Source organism: Zosterops lateralis (assembly GCF_965231275.1).
Source record: "Zosterops lateralis genome assembly, chromosome: 2".
NCBI lineage: Eukaryota > Metazoa > Chordata > Aves > Passeriformes > Zosteropidae > Zosterops > Zosterops lateralis.
The window spans coordinates 69,152,712-69,170,175 of record NC_139763.1 but is presented as its reverse complement, the minus strand read 5'-3'; the positions used below and the strand labels follow the sequence as shown (position 1 = coordinate 69,170,175).

General features: G+C 35.5%; 1 protein-coding gene across 1 annotated transcript in view; it reads left to right on the top strand.

Annotated features, from left to right (window-relative positions):
• Positions 1 to 17,464, top strand: part of B3GLCT (beta 3-glucosyltransferase) — a 50,234-nt gene that overhangs the window by 27,460 nt on the left and 5,310 nt on the right. Inside the window, exons 6-13 of the mRNA XM_083855427.1 lie at positions 2,543 to 2,654; positions 5,428 to 5,564; positions 6,381 to 6,444; positions 8,962 to 9,093; positions 10,080 to 10,149; positions 14,072 to 14,185; positions 15,850 to 15,949; positions 16,907 to 17,026. Of these exons, the coding sequence (XP_083711553.1) occupies positions 2,543 to 2,654; positions 5,428 to 5,564; positions 6,381 to 6,444; positions 8,962 to 9,093; positions 10,080 to 10,149; positions 14,072 to 14,185; positions 15,850 to 15,949; positions 16,907 to 17,026 (849 nt within the window). The remainder of the gene's footprint in view (positions 1 to 2,542; positions 2,655 to 5,427; positions 5,565 to 6,380; positions 6,445 to 8,961; positions 9,094 to 10,079; positions 10,150 to 14,071; positions 14,186 to 15,849; positions 15,950 to 16,906; positions 17,027 to 17,464) is intronic.

Genomic DNA, 17,464 nt, shown 5'->3' with positions numbered 1-17,464 from the left:
ACAGGATACTTTTCCTTCTGCTTTCTGCCACTTTGTGTGTAGAAAAATGTAAATATTGCTTGTATAGAAGCTGTCTTAGATATATATATGTAAACTGTGAAAAATAGCAAAAGAAATTTGAAGTAAATTGGAAAACTGGAAGATGATGTTCAAACTATCAGTCATCTTTCTTTTTTTTTTCCTGCTTTGCTCCTGCTTCAATGACCTTATGGTTTCTCTTCTGAATTATTTATGTCTTGGTGACAGGGTTTACAGATACAGTTCTTAGTAGACAGCAAAACTAAAAGAAAAAATAAAATGCTCATTTGTGTTAGAAAGCAGAAGAAAATTCTTTAAAAATCAGAAGAGGAATCTTAAGTAGAGGATTTCCATCTTGAGATTTATGGAATATGATTTTCCTTGTGCATACTGTTTCACTTAGCACTTTAGGCAAATGAAGACATGGAGTAGTTTAGAAGTATGTTGATGTTTTTGAAGCTTGTATTGTTTTGTTTTCTTAATAGACAAAAGAGAAAGAAGGGAGTTCAGCTCATCCTGCAGCAGCTGATGATGCTTTAATCTGTGATATGAGATGTATCTGTATCAGAAAACTGCTTTCAAAAGAATAGTTTTCTCAGTCCTATGGATGTCAGCATTTTTAATGAGGTCTCTAAGCAATTGTGAAAATTCCTAGTTTTTAGTTCTTGGACACAATTTAAGTCAGACAAAATATTTACTTTCAGAAGCTACAATCAGTGGATGCTTTGACACAGATCCTTACTGTGTCCAGAACGTCTGCTACATTTCTTCTCAGTAACCATGTTCATCCAGCAGAGAAGAAATCCTTTTTAAAAAAATATTCAAAACAGAATTTTATCTGAGTATCTCCAATATGTCCTTGCAGTCTGAACTCCAAACTTTTGTGCTCTGAGGTCTACATAACACTCTCTTGGAGACCTTAAGTACTAAGCCTTGGGAATCATTTTGTTTGTCCATCAGTAGCTAGTTGGGCTGCTCATTATTTTTGTGAACTTACGTGTGCTATATTCACAAGATGCAGTAATTCTTTTTGTAGGGGCCATTTTTGTGTTTCCCCCTTGCCCTTCACCCACCTGTTTTCATGTAAATCCAGACATTTCTATCTTGAAGTTCTAGCTGGGCACTAAAGTGTGAGAGAAGCCTGCAGTCTTCACAGGGTATTAATTACTGTACACATTTAAAAACATGTATTTGTTTGGCAAGTTCTAGAGGTGCAGCTAGGAAGTGTTTTTCTCACTTGACTGTGTCCTGCTTTCTTGGCTGAATGGCAGAGAGTTGCCTGGATTTCAGTGTTGACTATGCACCAATTATATGCTTTTATTACCTGAAAGGATGAATGATGAGTTCTTCTGGCTACTGGAGTTTAGCAGATTAAGCGTCTTAAGCAGAAAGTAGTGAATATTTAAATACTGTTGCAAGACACAGAGGAAAGGTAGCTTAACAGGAAGATGACTCTCATGTTACTGTAATGGAAATTAATTCTACCCCAGCCCAAACCAGCACAATAACTGGTCCCAGGTGAAAAAAGGTTGAACTAGTTTAACACCTGGCAACCATATGGTGCTTCTGGCATGTTACTGCGATACCTGCAGAGGCACGTAACACATTTTCTAGCTTAAGTATTTCTCAGATGATGGGTTTGGCTTTTTGAGTGGGTTTTGGTTTCTTTTTTTTTAGGCAAACATAATTCCCTAAAACATAGATGAACACTTCAACCTTTTTTACTTACTTCTGCTGACTTAAATTTCTGCTGTTTCATTGCTGATTTTATCAGTAGGAAGTGCTTTGGAGAAAGCAGACTGTGATGTTTATAGATACCAGTTTTCTTTTCCCTCTCCTCAGATGATTTGTTAAATTGAATCAATGTAAAAGCCATGTGTAAAGGAAGCTGGACAAATAAAGATTGTCGGGTTTTTTTCCATTAGGATGTTATTAATTAATATTGTTCTGTTTTGATGAATAGTGGAAGAATTAAGGCTAGAGGAACAGAGAAACAAGGAATGACATTTTTCTGAAGGAGTCAGTAATCCTGCATTGAAATTACTACTATCTTTGAGGAGTCCCTTCAGTCTGTGCAGTTGCACTTTACTGGAAAAGCTAATGAAGTTTTTGGGTTGGGAATGATTGGATGTCCAACAGCTGTAAGAAAACCTGTCATTAGGCATTTTGATGATGGTTGCAGTGCTGTTAGACTTTAGATGGGCAGTGTTGGGGCCCCTTGGAAGAAGGGGAAGGTAGCTTAACCTCCTACCTGTGGACTTCGGAATTCATAGGTGGCTATTAGACCTCTACATTTCTGAATGGAAATTCTGTATATATCTCTGTTCCCTTCTTTCTGTAATAACTTGTACTTTATAAATAGCGGCAGAGTCGGTATCTCTATCCATTTACAGTAGTCCTTTGATGTGTAGTTTTAAATCAGTAGTAAAATTTTCGACTTCTGTGTAAATGAAGAACTGATCTTGAATGTGCCATTTTTTTTCATAAGCCACCTTTTTAGTAAAATGTTTGTTTATTTTTTTAGCTTCTCTATTACCTATGGTAGGAACACCTCATGGATTTTCTTCTGTGAAGAAGATACAAGAATACAAGTTGCAAAACTACTAGAAACACTCCGAAGATTTGACAAGTCTAAGGTGAAATAAAAATGTAGATATTTGACCTTTTTTTTGTGTGACTGAGTGTGTTTTGCCAAATGTTGGAAAAGATGTGTCCAAACACCTTAAAACAGAGGCATAGATTTTTTTTGCTGAGGCTGAGAACAAGGTATTTAGCATGAAGTAGTACAAACGCCTGTATAGCTGTTGGAGAACTGTTAAAATCAAGCAGAGAAACCATTTTTTCTGTGAATAGCCTGAAAATTATGTACCATAAACAAAAAGATTAATATAGTCTGTTTTATGGTCCCTTCTCCCCATTTTCCTGTCTGTTACCAGTTCTGATTATCATCAGACTGAATGACTGATGCTAGATTGTGTCTGATGTAAAATAGTAGGGTGTTTTTCTTGCATTCTATTTCTGATATATCTTGGTGATTAGTATTCTGTACCTATCAGAAAAAAAACCAACACCAAAAGCCTTGCAGAACAAAATAGAAGTACAGTCACCAAGGAGCAAAGCAAATTTGCCAATGCCAACACATGAAAGGTGTTAATCTTTAGAATTTTCAGTGTTCATAAAAAAAACCCACCTTGGTGTCTGTCCTTTACCCGTAATAAAAGAAGCCAAACTCTGCTGTGTGAAATATGTTTTCCTTCCTTATTGTAATTCTGCTTCAGGACTCACCTTAGCATATTTACTTCCTTTTCAGGCACATGGCCTTGTGTTTTCTCACAGTTCTTTTTTAAAATGGTAATAATAACAGTTTAGTTCTTACCTTTTAAAACACTTGGTCTTCAAAACAGAGGACTGAATATATTCAGACCTTTGGAATATCCTTTTTTTTGTTTCAGAAGCACCGACTTGTACTTGATATTATCAGAATAGAAACATGAACATTTTTGTTCTAGATGCTGTCCTTTTGCAATTTTTACTCTCTCATTTGCATTACATACAGATTCTAATAAAGTAAGTTACGTTACAACCCGCAATAAAACGCTAATAAGGCACTTTGCTTTTGTAGACAGTGCTCATCATCTTAGTGTAACAGTCCATCCATCATTTCTCATATACTGTAGTAGTTCATCAGGTACAAAATTTAAGGTGATCTGTATCAGAGCTCATTCAATATTCATTGTAAAGTCTCAGCAGTCTGCATAATAACAAGTTGGTGTATGTTTATCTCTGCAATGGGCATGTGAATTGTTGATGAATGTGGATATGTAGAGATTAGTAACAGAAATACTGAGACTGATACAAGTGCAGTATTGAATGTAACAATGAGTGAAAACATCTTTGAAAGCATTCAAAGAGACTGGAGGAATGTTAAGAGAATGTCCTGCATTGATAACCAAGGGCATTACTGGCTGCAGTAAAACTGTGAAAAACAGTGGAGAATATCTTTAGATACAGACCTCAAGGCAAGCATCCAGATGCTGAATTATACCTGAACATCAGGCAGCACCTTTTTTTTTGTGCAGATAAATGAGTGCTGGCCCAAAGTATCGACAATTGAAAAGAAACAGGAAGACTGATTTGGTGATCAGAATTCAATTCTACTCAGGTTTTCTAAAAGCTTATATACCATTTCAGGAAGGTTAATAATTTCCAGTACAATAATTAGGTTAAAAGTTCATACAAACAGCTTATGCATTTACAACATCTTTCTCATAGGGGGTTGATTGAATCTCTCCTTTTCCCATAAACAGGTTTAATCCCACCTTCTTTTAATCTCAGAGCTCTGTTTGTTCATGCCATGGCATCCTGGTTATCAAACCAGCTACGCTAATTAAATCTGTCTTACTCTTGGTCTTCTGCATTCCCACACCAAAGATGTTGTGAGGTCTCAATCCTTGGATATAACTCATAAGCCGTTAGGGCATGGTCCTGAGCATCCTGCTTTGTAGCTGGACCTGCCTGAGTAGGGGAACTTAGGCCAGGTGATTCCCAGAGGTCTCTTCCAACCTCAACCCCTCTGTGATTCTGTTTCAACAGCAGATAGAATTGAACTGTGCTTTCATAGTGGAAGATGACAGCAAGATTAAACCAAACTGTATGTGCCACTCCTCTTCCGGTCATCCTAAAAGGGTGATAGACCACAGCTCCAAAGAAGTCTGGAATTAATAAACCAAGTGAATGGGAAGCAATGATTTAGTAGCTGTTGATACCTTAATGGTATAAAAGATCTGTCTTAAGAACAGTTTATCTTTGAGAATTGTAATAACTCATAAGATGTTGTAGTGAGACAGTGAGGGTATGACAGCTGAAATCTCTTTTTAAGTTCCCTAGAGTAGAAGAGGCTAGATGGATGGAAATTCAAAATTGATATGTATGAAGTTCCTGAATACAAGGCTTTTGAGTGTCTTGTCTAGAGAGCAGTCGGTTTGGGAATTCAAACACTGGAACAGGTTGCCCAGAGAGATTGTGGAATGTATTCAAAGCATGCCTGGACAGAGTCCTAGGCAAACCTGCACTGGGTGATCCTGCTTGAGCAGGGGAATTGGACTTAGATGATCTCAAGAGGCCTCTTCTAACCTTCTACCATTCTATGATTCTGGGATTCAATGTTCTGTGAACAGGTGGAAGCCAAGGCATGTTCTGGAGTTTGAAAATGCAGCCTGTATTTGATTTCAGAGAACCACCTTTAGTTTCATTTCTTACCAAGTAGTTTTTGTCCAGATTATTTATTGTGAACAATATGCTTCCCTTGTTTTTGTTTTCAGGTTTGCTTTATTCAGCATGAATGCAGTCATCATCTTCACTAAAAGGATGCTGTAGATGAACAAAATTGTTTCCTATATTCCTTTACAGGAGTGGTTTTTAGGTAAAGCATTACATGATGAAGAATCTACAATAATTCACCATTATGCCTTTGCTGAAAATCCTACAGTCTTTAAATTTCCAGATTTTGCTGCTGGTTGGGCACTTAGCATCCCACTTGTTAACAAGTAAGAATTGAATTTTAAGTCACTTCCTGTTTATTCTCCATTATTCTACACGTTCCAAGTATAATTATTATAAGCACTTCAAAATTAAACAAGACTGCAGAAATAGATTTCTGTATCATTGCTGTACATGTGATTTATTTTGCTTCACTCTGCCTACATCAACTAGCTAATAGTTGTCCAGTACTAATTGTTTAACTAGTTCAATCCCATATTGTAATTTTAAGAATATATTCTCCCCCAGACAGTGGCTGCATTGCCCTCTAGAAGTGTTTCTCATGTGGTACAGACAAACTACATATTTATTTCTGCTTAGACACTTAGGTGCTTTCAAATGAGATTTGAAAAGTTCATGGGTTTCAGAAGTTGAATGCATCTTACCATAGCAAGGATCAATGTTCTCATGAATTGAAGGTCCCTAAATTATATGCTTTGAAATACACAGAGAATATTGTCTGTAGTTTGAGATGCTGATCGATACTGAGCTTCAAATGCACTGGTGCTTTTAATTTGTTGAAAAATTTATGCCAGACTCTCTATCTTTCCCAGGATGAGAACTTTCTTCTCGCACAGAAGGAATTATCAAAATGTGTGTGCTGAAAATTAGTATTAACATCTTGACACTGTTCAGATTTTTTAAGAAAAGGATTTTTATGATAAATATAAGTTGCTTTTTGAGGCAGTAAATACAGAATTGTGATTTATTGTTATTTTTCCCCTCATAAGGTGGTTAGTATTTCCAGCCACACTCTCCTACATGCACTAGTGATTGATTTTTTTAATATGTTTGATTAAATTTCTTCACCTCTAATTGCATAGGCTTGCAAAGAAGCTGAAGAGTGAACCACTCAAATCAGACTTCACAATAGATTTAAAGCATGAGGTAAGCAGTGGTGCGATGAAATAAAAAATTGTCTCAAATTTATATATGTGAATAGTGTTAAATCATAATGGAAATGAGAGATTTTTCTTAAACATTGCTAAAAAGTTTGACTGCAATGGCATGTTAGATTTCTTTTTCTTTCTTTAGAATATTGTAATACTTCAGAACTATATTTTAAGCATAGAAAAATTCATTAATAGCCTTGCATTCATATAGGAATGCACATATGGTTGTATACATTAGAGTATCTTCTAAGGATCGCCCTGTAAGGAAGGAGAGGGACTTTCAATTCAGGAACCATAATTTGAGGTGAGTAGTGTCTCAATTCTAGCCATCCTCACTCACTTTCTGAATGAGACTCTCAGAGCTAAATATGGTGGGGTTTACATTAAATACTTTGAGGAATTGAATCTCTCCTTTGTGTGGACAAGCAATGCTGCCACTTGCAGCGTGCAAGTCTGGAAAGATGATTTTTTTGGGTTTTGGTATGCAACACTTTCAAAAGGTTGGCAGAAGGTATTTCAGACAGTGAGTGAACTGACTGAAAGGAACATGAGAAAGAGGCTGTATCTGTGCTCCATTTTTGGAGGCCTTTTTGGCATGTAAAATGTTGTGCCGTCCAGGGTTTTGTACTGTCATCAAAGTGAACTTCTGAACCGGGGATGAAAGAGGGGGATGAATCTGGAATAAGCTTTTGGCCTGAAATAAGAATACGATTAAGATTAGGAATAAGGAATGTGAAGAAGAAGAAGGAAGGAAGAACAGAATAAAGATTTTGGCCTGATTTTATGAGTGACACTGAAATAGTTTTAATTCTTTTAACGCTTCTGAAAAGCATCTATAAATTGTTATTTGGGTCTAGAAAGAAACACAAACCTTAACATAAAGCTACTGCTGCTTTTTCAGATCTTGTAATGGTCATAAACCTCCTCTTTCACAACATAAATCTACAGTGTATTTATAGAGTATAGACTTGTAGCATATTTAAGTAAACTTGGTTTTGTGCAAAAGCATTCTTTTGTATAATTTCCCCTCATTGACTGATGTATTTCTCAAAAACAATTTAATACTCTCAGCTTTCATTTTGCTGTGGGAAACAAGACAAGAAGGTGGTTTTTTCCTCTTGTTAATTTTTCTCAATGCAAGACCTTAGGCGTCACAATGTCATTTTATTTTAACTTTATTTTTAGGACAAAACTATTCATATATTCCCAGTATTCCAGTCTACCTCAGCATTTACCAAGTCTTTAAACATATTATCATTAAAAAAAAATCATTAAGAGCCACTCCTTTTATGTGCCATAGATTGCTTAGGAAAAAACAATTGATCACTCGACCAAGAAAATGACTTCCAGCCACTTATTATTCTGTTAGCAGGTCTTTGCATATGTTTCATTTCAAATTTATTGCCATTGATAACCTACTTCAGCCCTGTAGTTATTCTTTCTGCACAGTCTCATGTCTCCCTAGCGACAGTTTCATTTCCTCTCATTTATTTAATAAATCACCATCTTCCCTGTTTTAAATAATTTTTACGTCTACGCTCTTGTGTGAATCAAGATTGACAACAAATCAAAGAATATAATCTGCTGTTTTTAATGATAGTGTATAATGTTTATAAGAAATATTTTAGTTTGACAGACTCCTAGTAACATATGCCTCTAGTCTTTGGTATCTTATTGTGCTCTGCATGGTTTTTTTAATTTCTTTTTTGTTTGTGCTACCTTATTACTTTCCAAGTTCCTATTTTTTACATCCATAATATTTATATCACTTCCATATCTTGCAGATGTGGTAAAGTGTTTTTGTCATGCTGCTGCTCATTTGTAGGTTGTTGCTTAGACCTTTTGTAACTGTACAATATATGGCATATTCCTTGATGCCTATTCAAAGCTGGAGTTGAATAATGGAATTTTTTGTACGTCTAACATTAGATCTGAAGTAGGATTGAAACTGTTTTTGTCTTTTTATCGTAAATCTGTTTCCATTGTTTTAGTAACCTTGTGTCATCCTGTGCTACAACCCAAAATGGCACTCTAACTTCACTTCTGAAATAATACAGCTTCATGCCATTGTAAGGCTTTCAACTGAAATTTCATTTTTTCAGTGGGAAATTTTACCACATTGTGAATTTTCATAAATAATTGGTGATAAGTTACAATTGTCAAATACTCTTTGTTGTCTAGGAGCATTGGTTTTTTTTGGTTCATGTGATAGACATTAATTCTGAACTAATACTAATACAAATGGTTAAAGGACCCAGGAGCACAGGTACTGTTCTCTTTCTTTCCAGTTGCAGAGAGTGATGAGGGAAGAAACTGGAAGAGCCAGCAGCCAATACCTGGCTCTGAGCATGGCGCCACTGGCGGGATATGAAGGAATTAGTTAATCAGCTCAGGGACAAATCCACTACACCATCCCATACCTTTCACTTTCCTTGTTAATATGATTTCTTTGTATGCCCTAAAAATTTTTATCTGGTTTAACTACTGATATAACTGTTTCTAATTTTGACAGATTGCCCTGTACATTTGGCAGAAAGGGGAAGGACCACATCTTACTCCAGTGCCTGAGTTTTGCACAGATGATGTAAATTCATATAAGACTGATGACTGTGCAACAACATTCAGTAATTTTCTGCCACTTTGTGTAAGTACAATATTTTAAATACCATTTGCTTAGCAAAAGTAAAACTCTTACTAAAATGTATTATACTTGAGTTCAAACATCTCAAAATTCGAGAAAATATTTTTAAGAAACCCCAACAAAACAGTTTGTTCTGGCATTTATCTAGGATGTATTTTGGATATGCTTTCAGGCTTCTGTGGCACAGAATATTTCCTGGCAACTAATACTGCATATGCTTTAATGAGTCTTTCTACCACAATGTTTGGTTGGCACATGATCTACAAATTATTTATCCTTACACTTCTTACACAGTGAGACACTGAAGTATCCCCCGCAGATAGGAATCTAAAACTTGGTAAAATTTGAGAAAATGTAAAATACTATTTTGTGCCTTCAAGTACAACCCATCTCTAACACCTCTAGGAGAATACATTTATTATATTATGATTTAAGTGTAGCTAGAGGCCAAAATGTGTTCCATGCTTCCAGGAGAGCAAAATTCAAAGTGCCAAAAAGGATAACAAATCAAAATTGTCAAATGGTTTATTACAGTTGAGGAAATTCAAAGATTTCTAGTGTGTAGCATTTAAGCTGGTTTTTCAAGTGTGAGACAATTTGTGTTCTCATAGTAACTGATTTCAAAGAAATTAAGAAATCATTCTTTTTTGGATGAATCATTCTTAGTTCAATAAGTCTTTCTACTCATGGTCTTTTCCTAATGATAGGTATTTTAGTTCTTGTTAGAGTGCTACATCGATGGAAAAAAAATAAATTAGTCATGTTATTTCAGGAATTTTAAACAACCAATACCTTTTTTTTCAAGATAAAAATCCTGATAAGAGATTAGAAGTACTTCCTGATGTATCATGAGAACACTCTTCTGCTCAATAGACTATACAATGAAAAGATGCTTCTTGTTTTATTATGTGTATGGACATACATATCCTATAGAATACTAGAGGCACAGCCTGCACTTAAAAGATTAATTTTTGGTTTTTTTCATATAGGGAGAGCCAGTGAATAAGGAAGATGTTTTTGTTGCTGTAAAAACGTGTCGAAAATTTCATGGTGACAGAAGTAAGTTGTTGGCTGGTCAAGGTAGTAGTTCTATGCAATATAATTCCTAAAATTAATATTTTAAAAGCAAGCTGATATATCCTGTCTCTGTGGCTCTTGGGACTAAATGTTTGCAAAATTGACTGAGAAACAGGAAAGTTTTGGAATTATAAACAGCTTATTCTTCAGGTGGAATCTTTTTGCTGTTCAGAGTCCTCAGGAGTGCTGTGAAACACTTAAGATAAAAAATTGTTTCATCTTTAGTCACTCCTGGCAAAACTTGGGATCGAATGCCTAAATTAAAACCTGAATAGGGTTAGCTTATATTGTTGTATGAGTAGATGAATTAATACAGCAGCTTTTAATATCCTTCAGTGAGTTTCCCCAGATAATTGCTTCACTTCTTCTCTTTGCACCAGCAGTGACAATCGTGCAGCTCTTTGGTGTTTGACTTAGAAATTTGAACGAGCTGAAAGGTCTCTCATCTCCTCCTTCCTTTTGTCCTGCCCTCCTCTCCAGCAAAAGATTGAATAGCTTATGCTGTCATGTTGCTTCTGTGCACATGTATTTTATAATGCTTGGAATGGGAAAATTTGTCCCTTCTAGAAATCTGATCACATGTAGTACTTTGTCCAGCCAGTGGCCCAGTTCCAAGAGTGCGTGAAACACTATACCATATTTCAGCTGAAAGTCTATCTGAAAATTGTAGAGTTACACAAGCAGTGGTAGTCGTCACCATGCTAAAAACAACAAACAAAAAAAACCCTGGTGCAGCCCAACAAGATACACACAGTGAGCATTAATTTCCTCCTCAGAGGCACAGAAAATAGATACAGAGACTCTAAGCTTCTGCTAACACATAGTAATGCTCAGCTAAGTTGAGAGAGATAAGTCTCAACAAAGCTTGGAAGGAAAAAGTCTAAATCCACCAGTTTAACAGAAGATGCTCCACCTACTTGATGCCACCTACCAGTCTGCTCTGGTTTGCGTCTAGACACTTTGTTAAAAAGGAAGAGATTTTTTTCCAGAAATTTGCTTGAATTTTGTGTGCTCTTTAATACTCCAGGTGCGTAATACTGTCTCCATTATGCTTATTTTGTTTATAACCATAATTTAAAGTGATTACAATTGGCAAAAATAATGAAAATCAAGTAATTGGTTAGTAGTTGTACCAGATTTTGAGAGGGTTTTGCCACGCCTGTTGTCAGAGGACAGGATGAAAGTAAAAGCTCTTTTCTTAACTAGGTCTGGTTAAAAACAGGCAGGATTTTTTTCATAATAAGATTGATGGAATTTTTTTCTTAATGCTACTGCAACTGATCGAAGGCACATTTGTAGTATTTTAAAAATGTAATTGTTAGGTTATCTTTAAAGTAGCTTTTGACAAAACAAAATTGACTGTCCTGTAATTGGAGTTCACTGAAGAGTTCTCCGTCCTGGATCCATGTTAATTTTTAAATATCAAATTTTTAAAAAAGAAGTAGAAGAAAAAATCCCCTAGAAAGTCAGAAAGAAACATAAGGCCTCATAAAGATAGCATAAACATCCTTCAAGAAACACCTGTTGAGGACTGAGGAAAATTCTTGAACTTTCCTCACAGCTTCCAGTGTTATGCAATAGAGGATAATCTTACTCCAGATTTTGAAAGATTTAATGGATGCCAGCTTCAGAGAGCTCTTTTTACCTGGTAAGTTATTCTTTATTGTATGCCAAAAACTACATTAATGCAGCATTAAGGCTTGGAAATTGATGTGCTTTTAAAGGCGGCTAAATTTTTCCTCAGAATTTACTTCAGATAAAACTCTCCTTCTTACACATACCACCTGTAGTTATAAAAGAAATATTCAAGACTGCAAACGTGCATCAGGGTTCTAGAAATAGCAGAAATAAAATGTCATTAAGAGCTTAGAGCTGACTTTTAAATATCTCTAGTGGTATTAAAACTTTGGTGTGATCACAAGTATTAATACATATTGATAAATATTTGCATTGTCATCTAGTCCAAAATTCAAGTAATTTTCTTTTGGAAAATACAATTTACCAGAAATTATGAAGTATTGTGTGGGTTTCAATTTACAATTGACATTAATCTGCATGGTGACACGTCTATCAGACAAGCAAGAGAAGGATACTTTAGCTAACAGCCTGCTTGCCAGACCTCTTAACTGAGATGAGATTCAAGTCCTTGCTTCAGTAAACTTTTCTTCATTTATAGAAAGAAGGAGGGCTCCACCAAAGGAATTGAGAGGCTTAGTCTGCAATTGCAAATATTTCTGTGTGTTAAAGGATCCTTCTTAGTTTCAGGTCCTTGTTTGGAGAAAGGTAAAACAATGTAGGTAAAACACCTTCACAAGGGCGTCCCTTCTGCTAGGGGAAGTTTGGATGCTCTCGTGTATCTGTGATTCCTCTGTTCTGGAGCTTTGTTTTCTGAAATTTTTCTGGTTTTGTTCTGCTGAGAAACATTTTTAAGTAAACATTTCAACAAAGTAAGAAAATAATTTTCTGCCTGTATGTATTTTTTGTACATAATTCCTTTTAGGTGTTTTATGAAAAAATAAACATTACATTTCTTTAAGAACTTTAAAAGTAGTATGGGACCAATGCAAAATGCTACAAAAGTGATTTTTTTTCTTTTCAAAATATTAAAGCATTTCCATTAGTGTGTTGAGCTCCTATTACTCTGTCTTAACACTAAATTGCACTACAAGGTAACTTATCAAACTGAGTGTTGATCAATCAAGAGTAAGAAATCCTGTGTGTTCAGAGTAGAGGGAAGTAAGCAACTTAGTAGGCAACAAACATCAAGTTAGGTGATGGACGATTCTAGCAAGGGGCTAAAGTGGTTGAATTAGGGTGGTATAGGGGCAAAGGGAAGTTATATAAATATTTCCTCCATTTAAAGCACTACCTGCTACTGGTGAGACCTCCTGGATGGTGTCAGAGAGCATAAAGCAGGAGAAGCAGTAACAGCAGAATGCTGTTAATACTTGCTCATCTCAGGCCTGACCTCCTCAGTTTTAAGATGGAAGAGAGATCAGTATTTCAATCTGATGGTTTTCTTCTGAACACCTGCAGATGGTTGGATGTTTTTGTGGGTTACCCATAATTTATTCACTTCTGGATATAATGTAAACACTCATGACATCATTATTAGGATTTTGTGTGATCAATTTTAAATGCTGACATGAAATTGCAAACTAGTAAGAAAAGGGGTTTTTTTTAGAAAAGCATTAAGCAGTCCTCCTTTGAATAGAGACTCCATGGGATCAAAATTGATTTTATGATATTCATCAACTATACTGTACTATACAAATATAAATGAAACCATAAATATTTATATATTTATAACAGGAATGGTTATAAAATGCCCTGTGAGTGTGTCTCCAGAGACAGGTGCTTTGGAGCATTAATATGATGTTGCTGTCAGATAGGATGTGTTTAATACCGGTATAGTATTTTAAAAGATACATTTGGTCTGTTTCTGATTCAGAATATGTTACAGACAGTACATTTGGATCAAAATATATGCCATTTCAATACTGGAAGAAGGACTAATCTCGGATAGTGTTTGTGATGATGTGTGCTATTAATCATTCAATATCAAATGAAAAAGTAGAATTCCATGCTTTGGTTAGCCAAAATGTAAATATCGCATTTTTCAATTATTATTATGAATAATAGTATCATGAAACTATTGTCATATTTTAATAGAATCTTTTTTATAATTTAAATAAAACTGTCCTGACAGGCTTTCGTAAAATTTTAAGTATTATAGGGAGGCAAATAGAATGAACATTTAGAATAATGGTTCTGTAGTTGAAGCAGCATTTTTATTACCATGTGAAGAAATGTGACTAACAAAATGTGGTTAACATGAATATTTGGCTCAGGTATCTATTTTAATCAAGTTCCTTGTGTTTGAATGCCAATCATTGTTTTGCAGTACCAGTTGTAAAGCAAACTTGGGAAAGAGAAGCTGCCCTTATTGAATACTACAGTGATTATGCAGACATCTCCATTCCGACTATAGATTTAGGCATACCTAACACTGAAAGAGGTGAGCTATTGGCTGTTGGCACTTCTGCACAAATGTCTGGCTGAAGAAGTGAAGTTTTATGGATATGTGTCTTTCATGTCAACCATGTCATTTAAAAATTCTGTTTTTCACTAGCACATATGTGCAGCCTAAACTAAAAGAATGCTCTTCACACAGGAAATGGATGGAGAGTACATTCAGAGTCCCTCTACGTAGATAACGTGTTCTTTTTAGCAGAAACCTGAATACTGAGACGATGAAAGAGTGGTACACTGATATACTCCAAGAGAAAAAAGGAATGGTATTATTACTTGGGCTAAGAGTAATAACTCTACAGTTATTTATGATTTTCAGTAGGATCATCAAGAGTGAAGCAGTCATAAATTTATTTCAAAAGACCTCAGGCAGTTCCAACTGTACTAAGCATAAACTGCTTGCCATATGGTATTCAGATATTATACCCATCAAGAGATCCCTTGCATCTCTTGATTTAAGCACAAAACCTTAATGTCAAGATTGCAACATCTTTTTATAGCAAACAACAGGCATTTAAATTAATTTAGTTTGTGTTTGAATAGAAAAAAGGCTATGGATATGATGGCTTTCTTGGGTTTAATAATTTTGATTTTTTCTTCTATTTGATATATTGTTCTTAAGCTGATATTTTATATCTATTACCTTCTGAATTACAGGTATCCAGGCAGTGGCCTGTTAGACTTACCTGGCCCACAAGGTCAGTTGTTCTGACCTCTGGGTTATTTCTGCCCCTTTTTTTGACTGTTGGAGGCAGAGAGAGAATAGGCAGGATTTTTTGTGTGCACAGGTGGACTGGGACATGAGCAAGCAGTGAGTGTTGTCAGGAGGCAGCAGGCCTGCTGGGCACATGGGGATCAATTGTAGAAGCCATGCCCAGCAGTTCCAGTCATGCCAGGGAGCTTCCACATTTTTGTGATAGAATATAATACAGAAATCTTGGGTTTAATTTTGTAAATGTTCACATATCAGTCTGTGTTAAGTTCACAGTCTCACAAAATCACCAGAGTGAGGAGTTCCTTCATTTCTTTAGCATAGAGTTACTGCATTTTCTCAAAGAATATTTTAACTGAAAGTGTTTTTAAATATAATATTGTTCTTTTGAGTGATTGTTTACTAAATGTAATACTAATAGCAGTAATTAATTTAGACAATCAGCTGTGATGAATAAAGACTGACTGAAATGAGGTTTGTCCAAGATCTAAAAAAGACTCAGTAGAAGTCTGAAACTTCTTGTTTCTCATGTCCTGCTTATTCTGATCAAGGGTATTTCACTTCTGCACTCCTAGCAAAGGGTGACTTACCTCTGAACTTCATTATTATCTTGTGATAAATGTTCAGACCTTTCCTTGGAGGCAGTGATCAGGACCTGACTTACCAGTGAGGAGTACAGTAGATTAAAATATATTTAAATATTTCTATAAAAGCAGTGGATCTGCCTGATGCATCATGAAATGCTATGACAATATTTTGGAGTATTTTGCAGAACATGCTTCTGTCATAGTCTCCTCATTTTTACTATTCTTTAAATTAGGAGCAGCAGTTTTTCCATTATTGTTCAACAGCTTGACAGATAAATGGAATAAAACTTGGTTTTAACTGAATTCCTATTTTATTTAAGTGTATATTCAGTTAATTTCTCTTCTTTTTAGGTCACTGTGGGAAAACGTTTGCCATTTTGGAAAGGTTTTTGAATCATACTTCTCCCAGAATTCCTTGGTTAGTTGTAGTGGATGATGACACACTGATAAGGTATATATTGCATTGCTTCAGGAGCTACCACTCCTTATGTCAGGAAGAGATTTAGCAGTATTCACCTATCCTTCTTTGTTTAAGAGATACAGCTATTTTATTAGTCATTTGGCTTTATATGACTTGAAGAAAAAAATTTGTCACTTCCCATTAGTATTCTTTTGACGGATATTAAAAACAATGTTGTAACTTGGTTAAAGCTGTGCATATCAGTATTATCATGTACTCATATAGTCTGAACACACCACATTTTCTGATTCCTCAGTGTAGGTATGTTTGAGCTGATAGGGCTTAGTCATTTGCTAAAAATCTTTCTAAGATGTGTTCCTCAGGCAAATGTGTCAGAAGAAAGGTTCCATAAGCTCGGGTCAGTTGTCTGAGCTACGCAGAATGGTGTTATGGAATTTGCCTTTGTTCAAAAATTGGATCCCATTCTTGTAAAATCTGACACTGCAACATAAGCAAAAAAAGGCACAGTGAGCAATGCAAAGGATCCCATGGTGATGAACAGTGGTTCAAGACAATACTTTACATTAAGTCACATGACAGAAGAAGAAGTAGTGAGAGGATGTAACTGTGGATAATGCAGCATTCGTAGAACTAAATCTGCCATTTTAGTTTTCCATTTGCAAAGATCTTATCATTCCTTGGAAAGTGTTCTTTCATGTTTTCTCTGAGATGAGTTGCAGTTTTGCTGACAAACTGCCTACTTCAAAAAATTCTTTAAGCTAATTTGTTCATAATTTGACCAAATTGCACAGTCATATCTCATAGTAAATAATCCATTATAAATTTCTGTTTCACAGTTTGTATCTCTGGGGGAGGTTTTTTTGTGTAGAATTTCTGAATTTCTCCTGTCATCTTTGTGCTATTTAACAGAATGCTGTTGAGGGTAGCAATGTCTGTTCTAAAATCAATGTTTACAAGATTTTTTTTTAATGGCTTTTCATATTACAGCATATTCAGACTCCGAAAATTGCTCAGCTGCTATGACCCAAATGAACCAGTATTCCTTGGAGAGCGTTATGGCTACGGCTTGGGAACAGGAGGATACAGCTATATCACTGGTGGAGGAGGGTAATTTGAGTTCCTCCTGAGATCTTTTTGGGTGCAAATGTTTTAAATTATGGCACAAATCAGTTTCAACAGAAACAGTGATGTTTTCCCCAAATGTGTGCAATTTATCTGACGCCTTCTGTGTAGTGACACATGCTGGTCTCAAGTCCCCAACTATTTTCCCTTACATTTGAGTAAGATTGCAGAGAACGCCCCTTTAGGGTTCAGGCCAAGTTTAGGAGGAATTATCAACTGTAGTAAAAATGGAGGGTAGATAACTTGTTGTTGGAATAACAACAATGGGTATAATTGCTGTAATTAGTTTTCAGTATAAAAAGTGATTATCTTTCAGAAAATGCCTCTTGCACTGTTTTTCAGTTCTGACTCCTTACATTTTGAATTTCAAATGTGTTGTATCAGAGGGCTACATTCAGTCTTGCAGTTTTAAATAATTTAGCA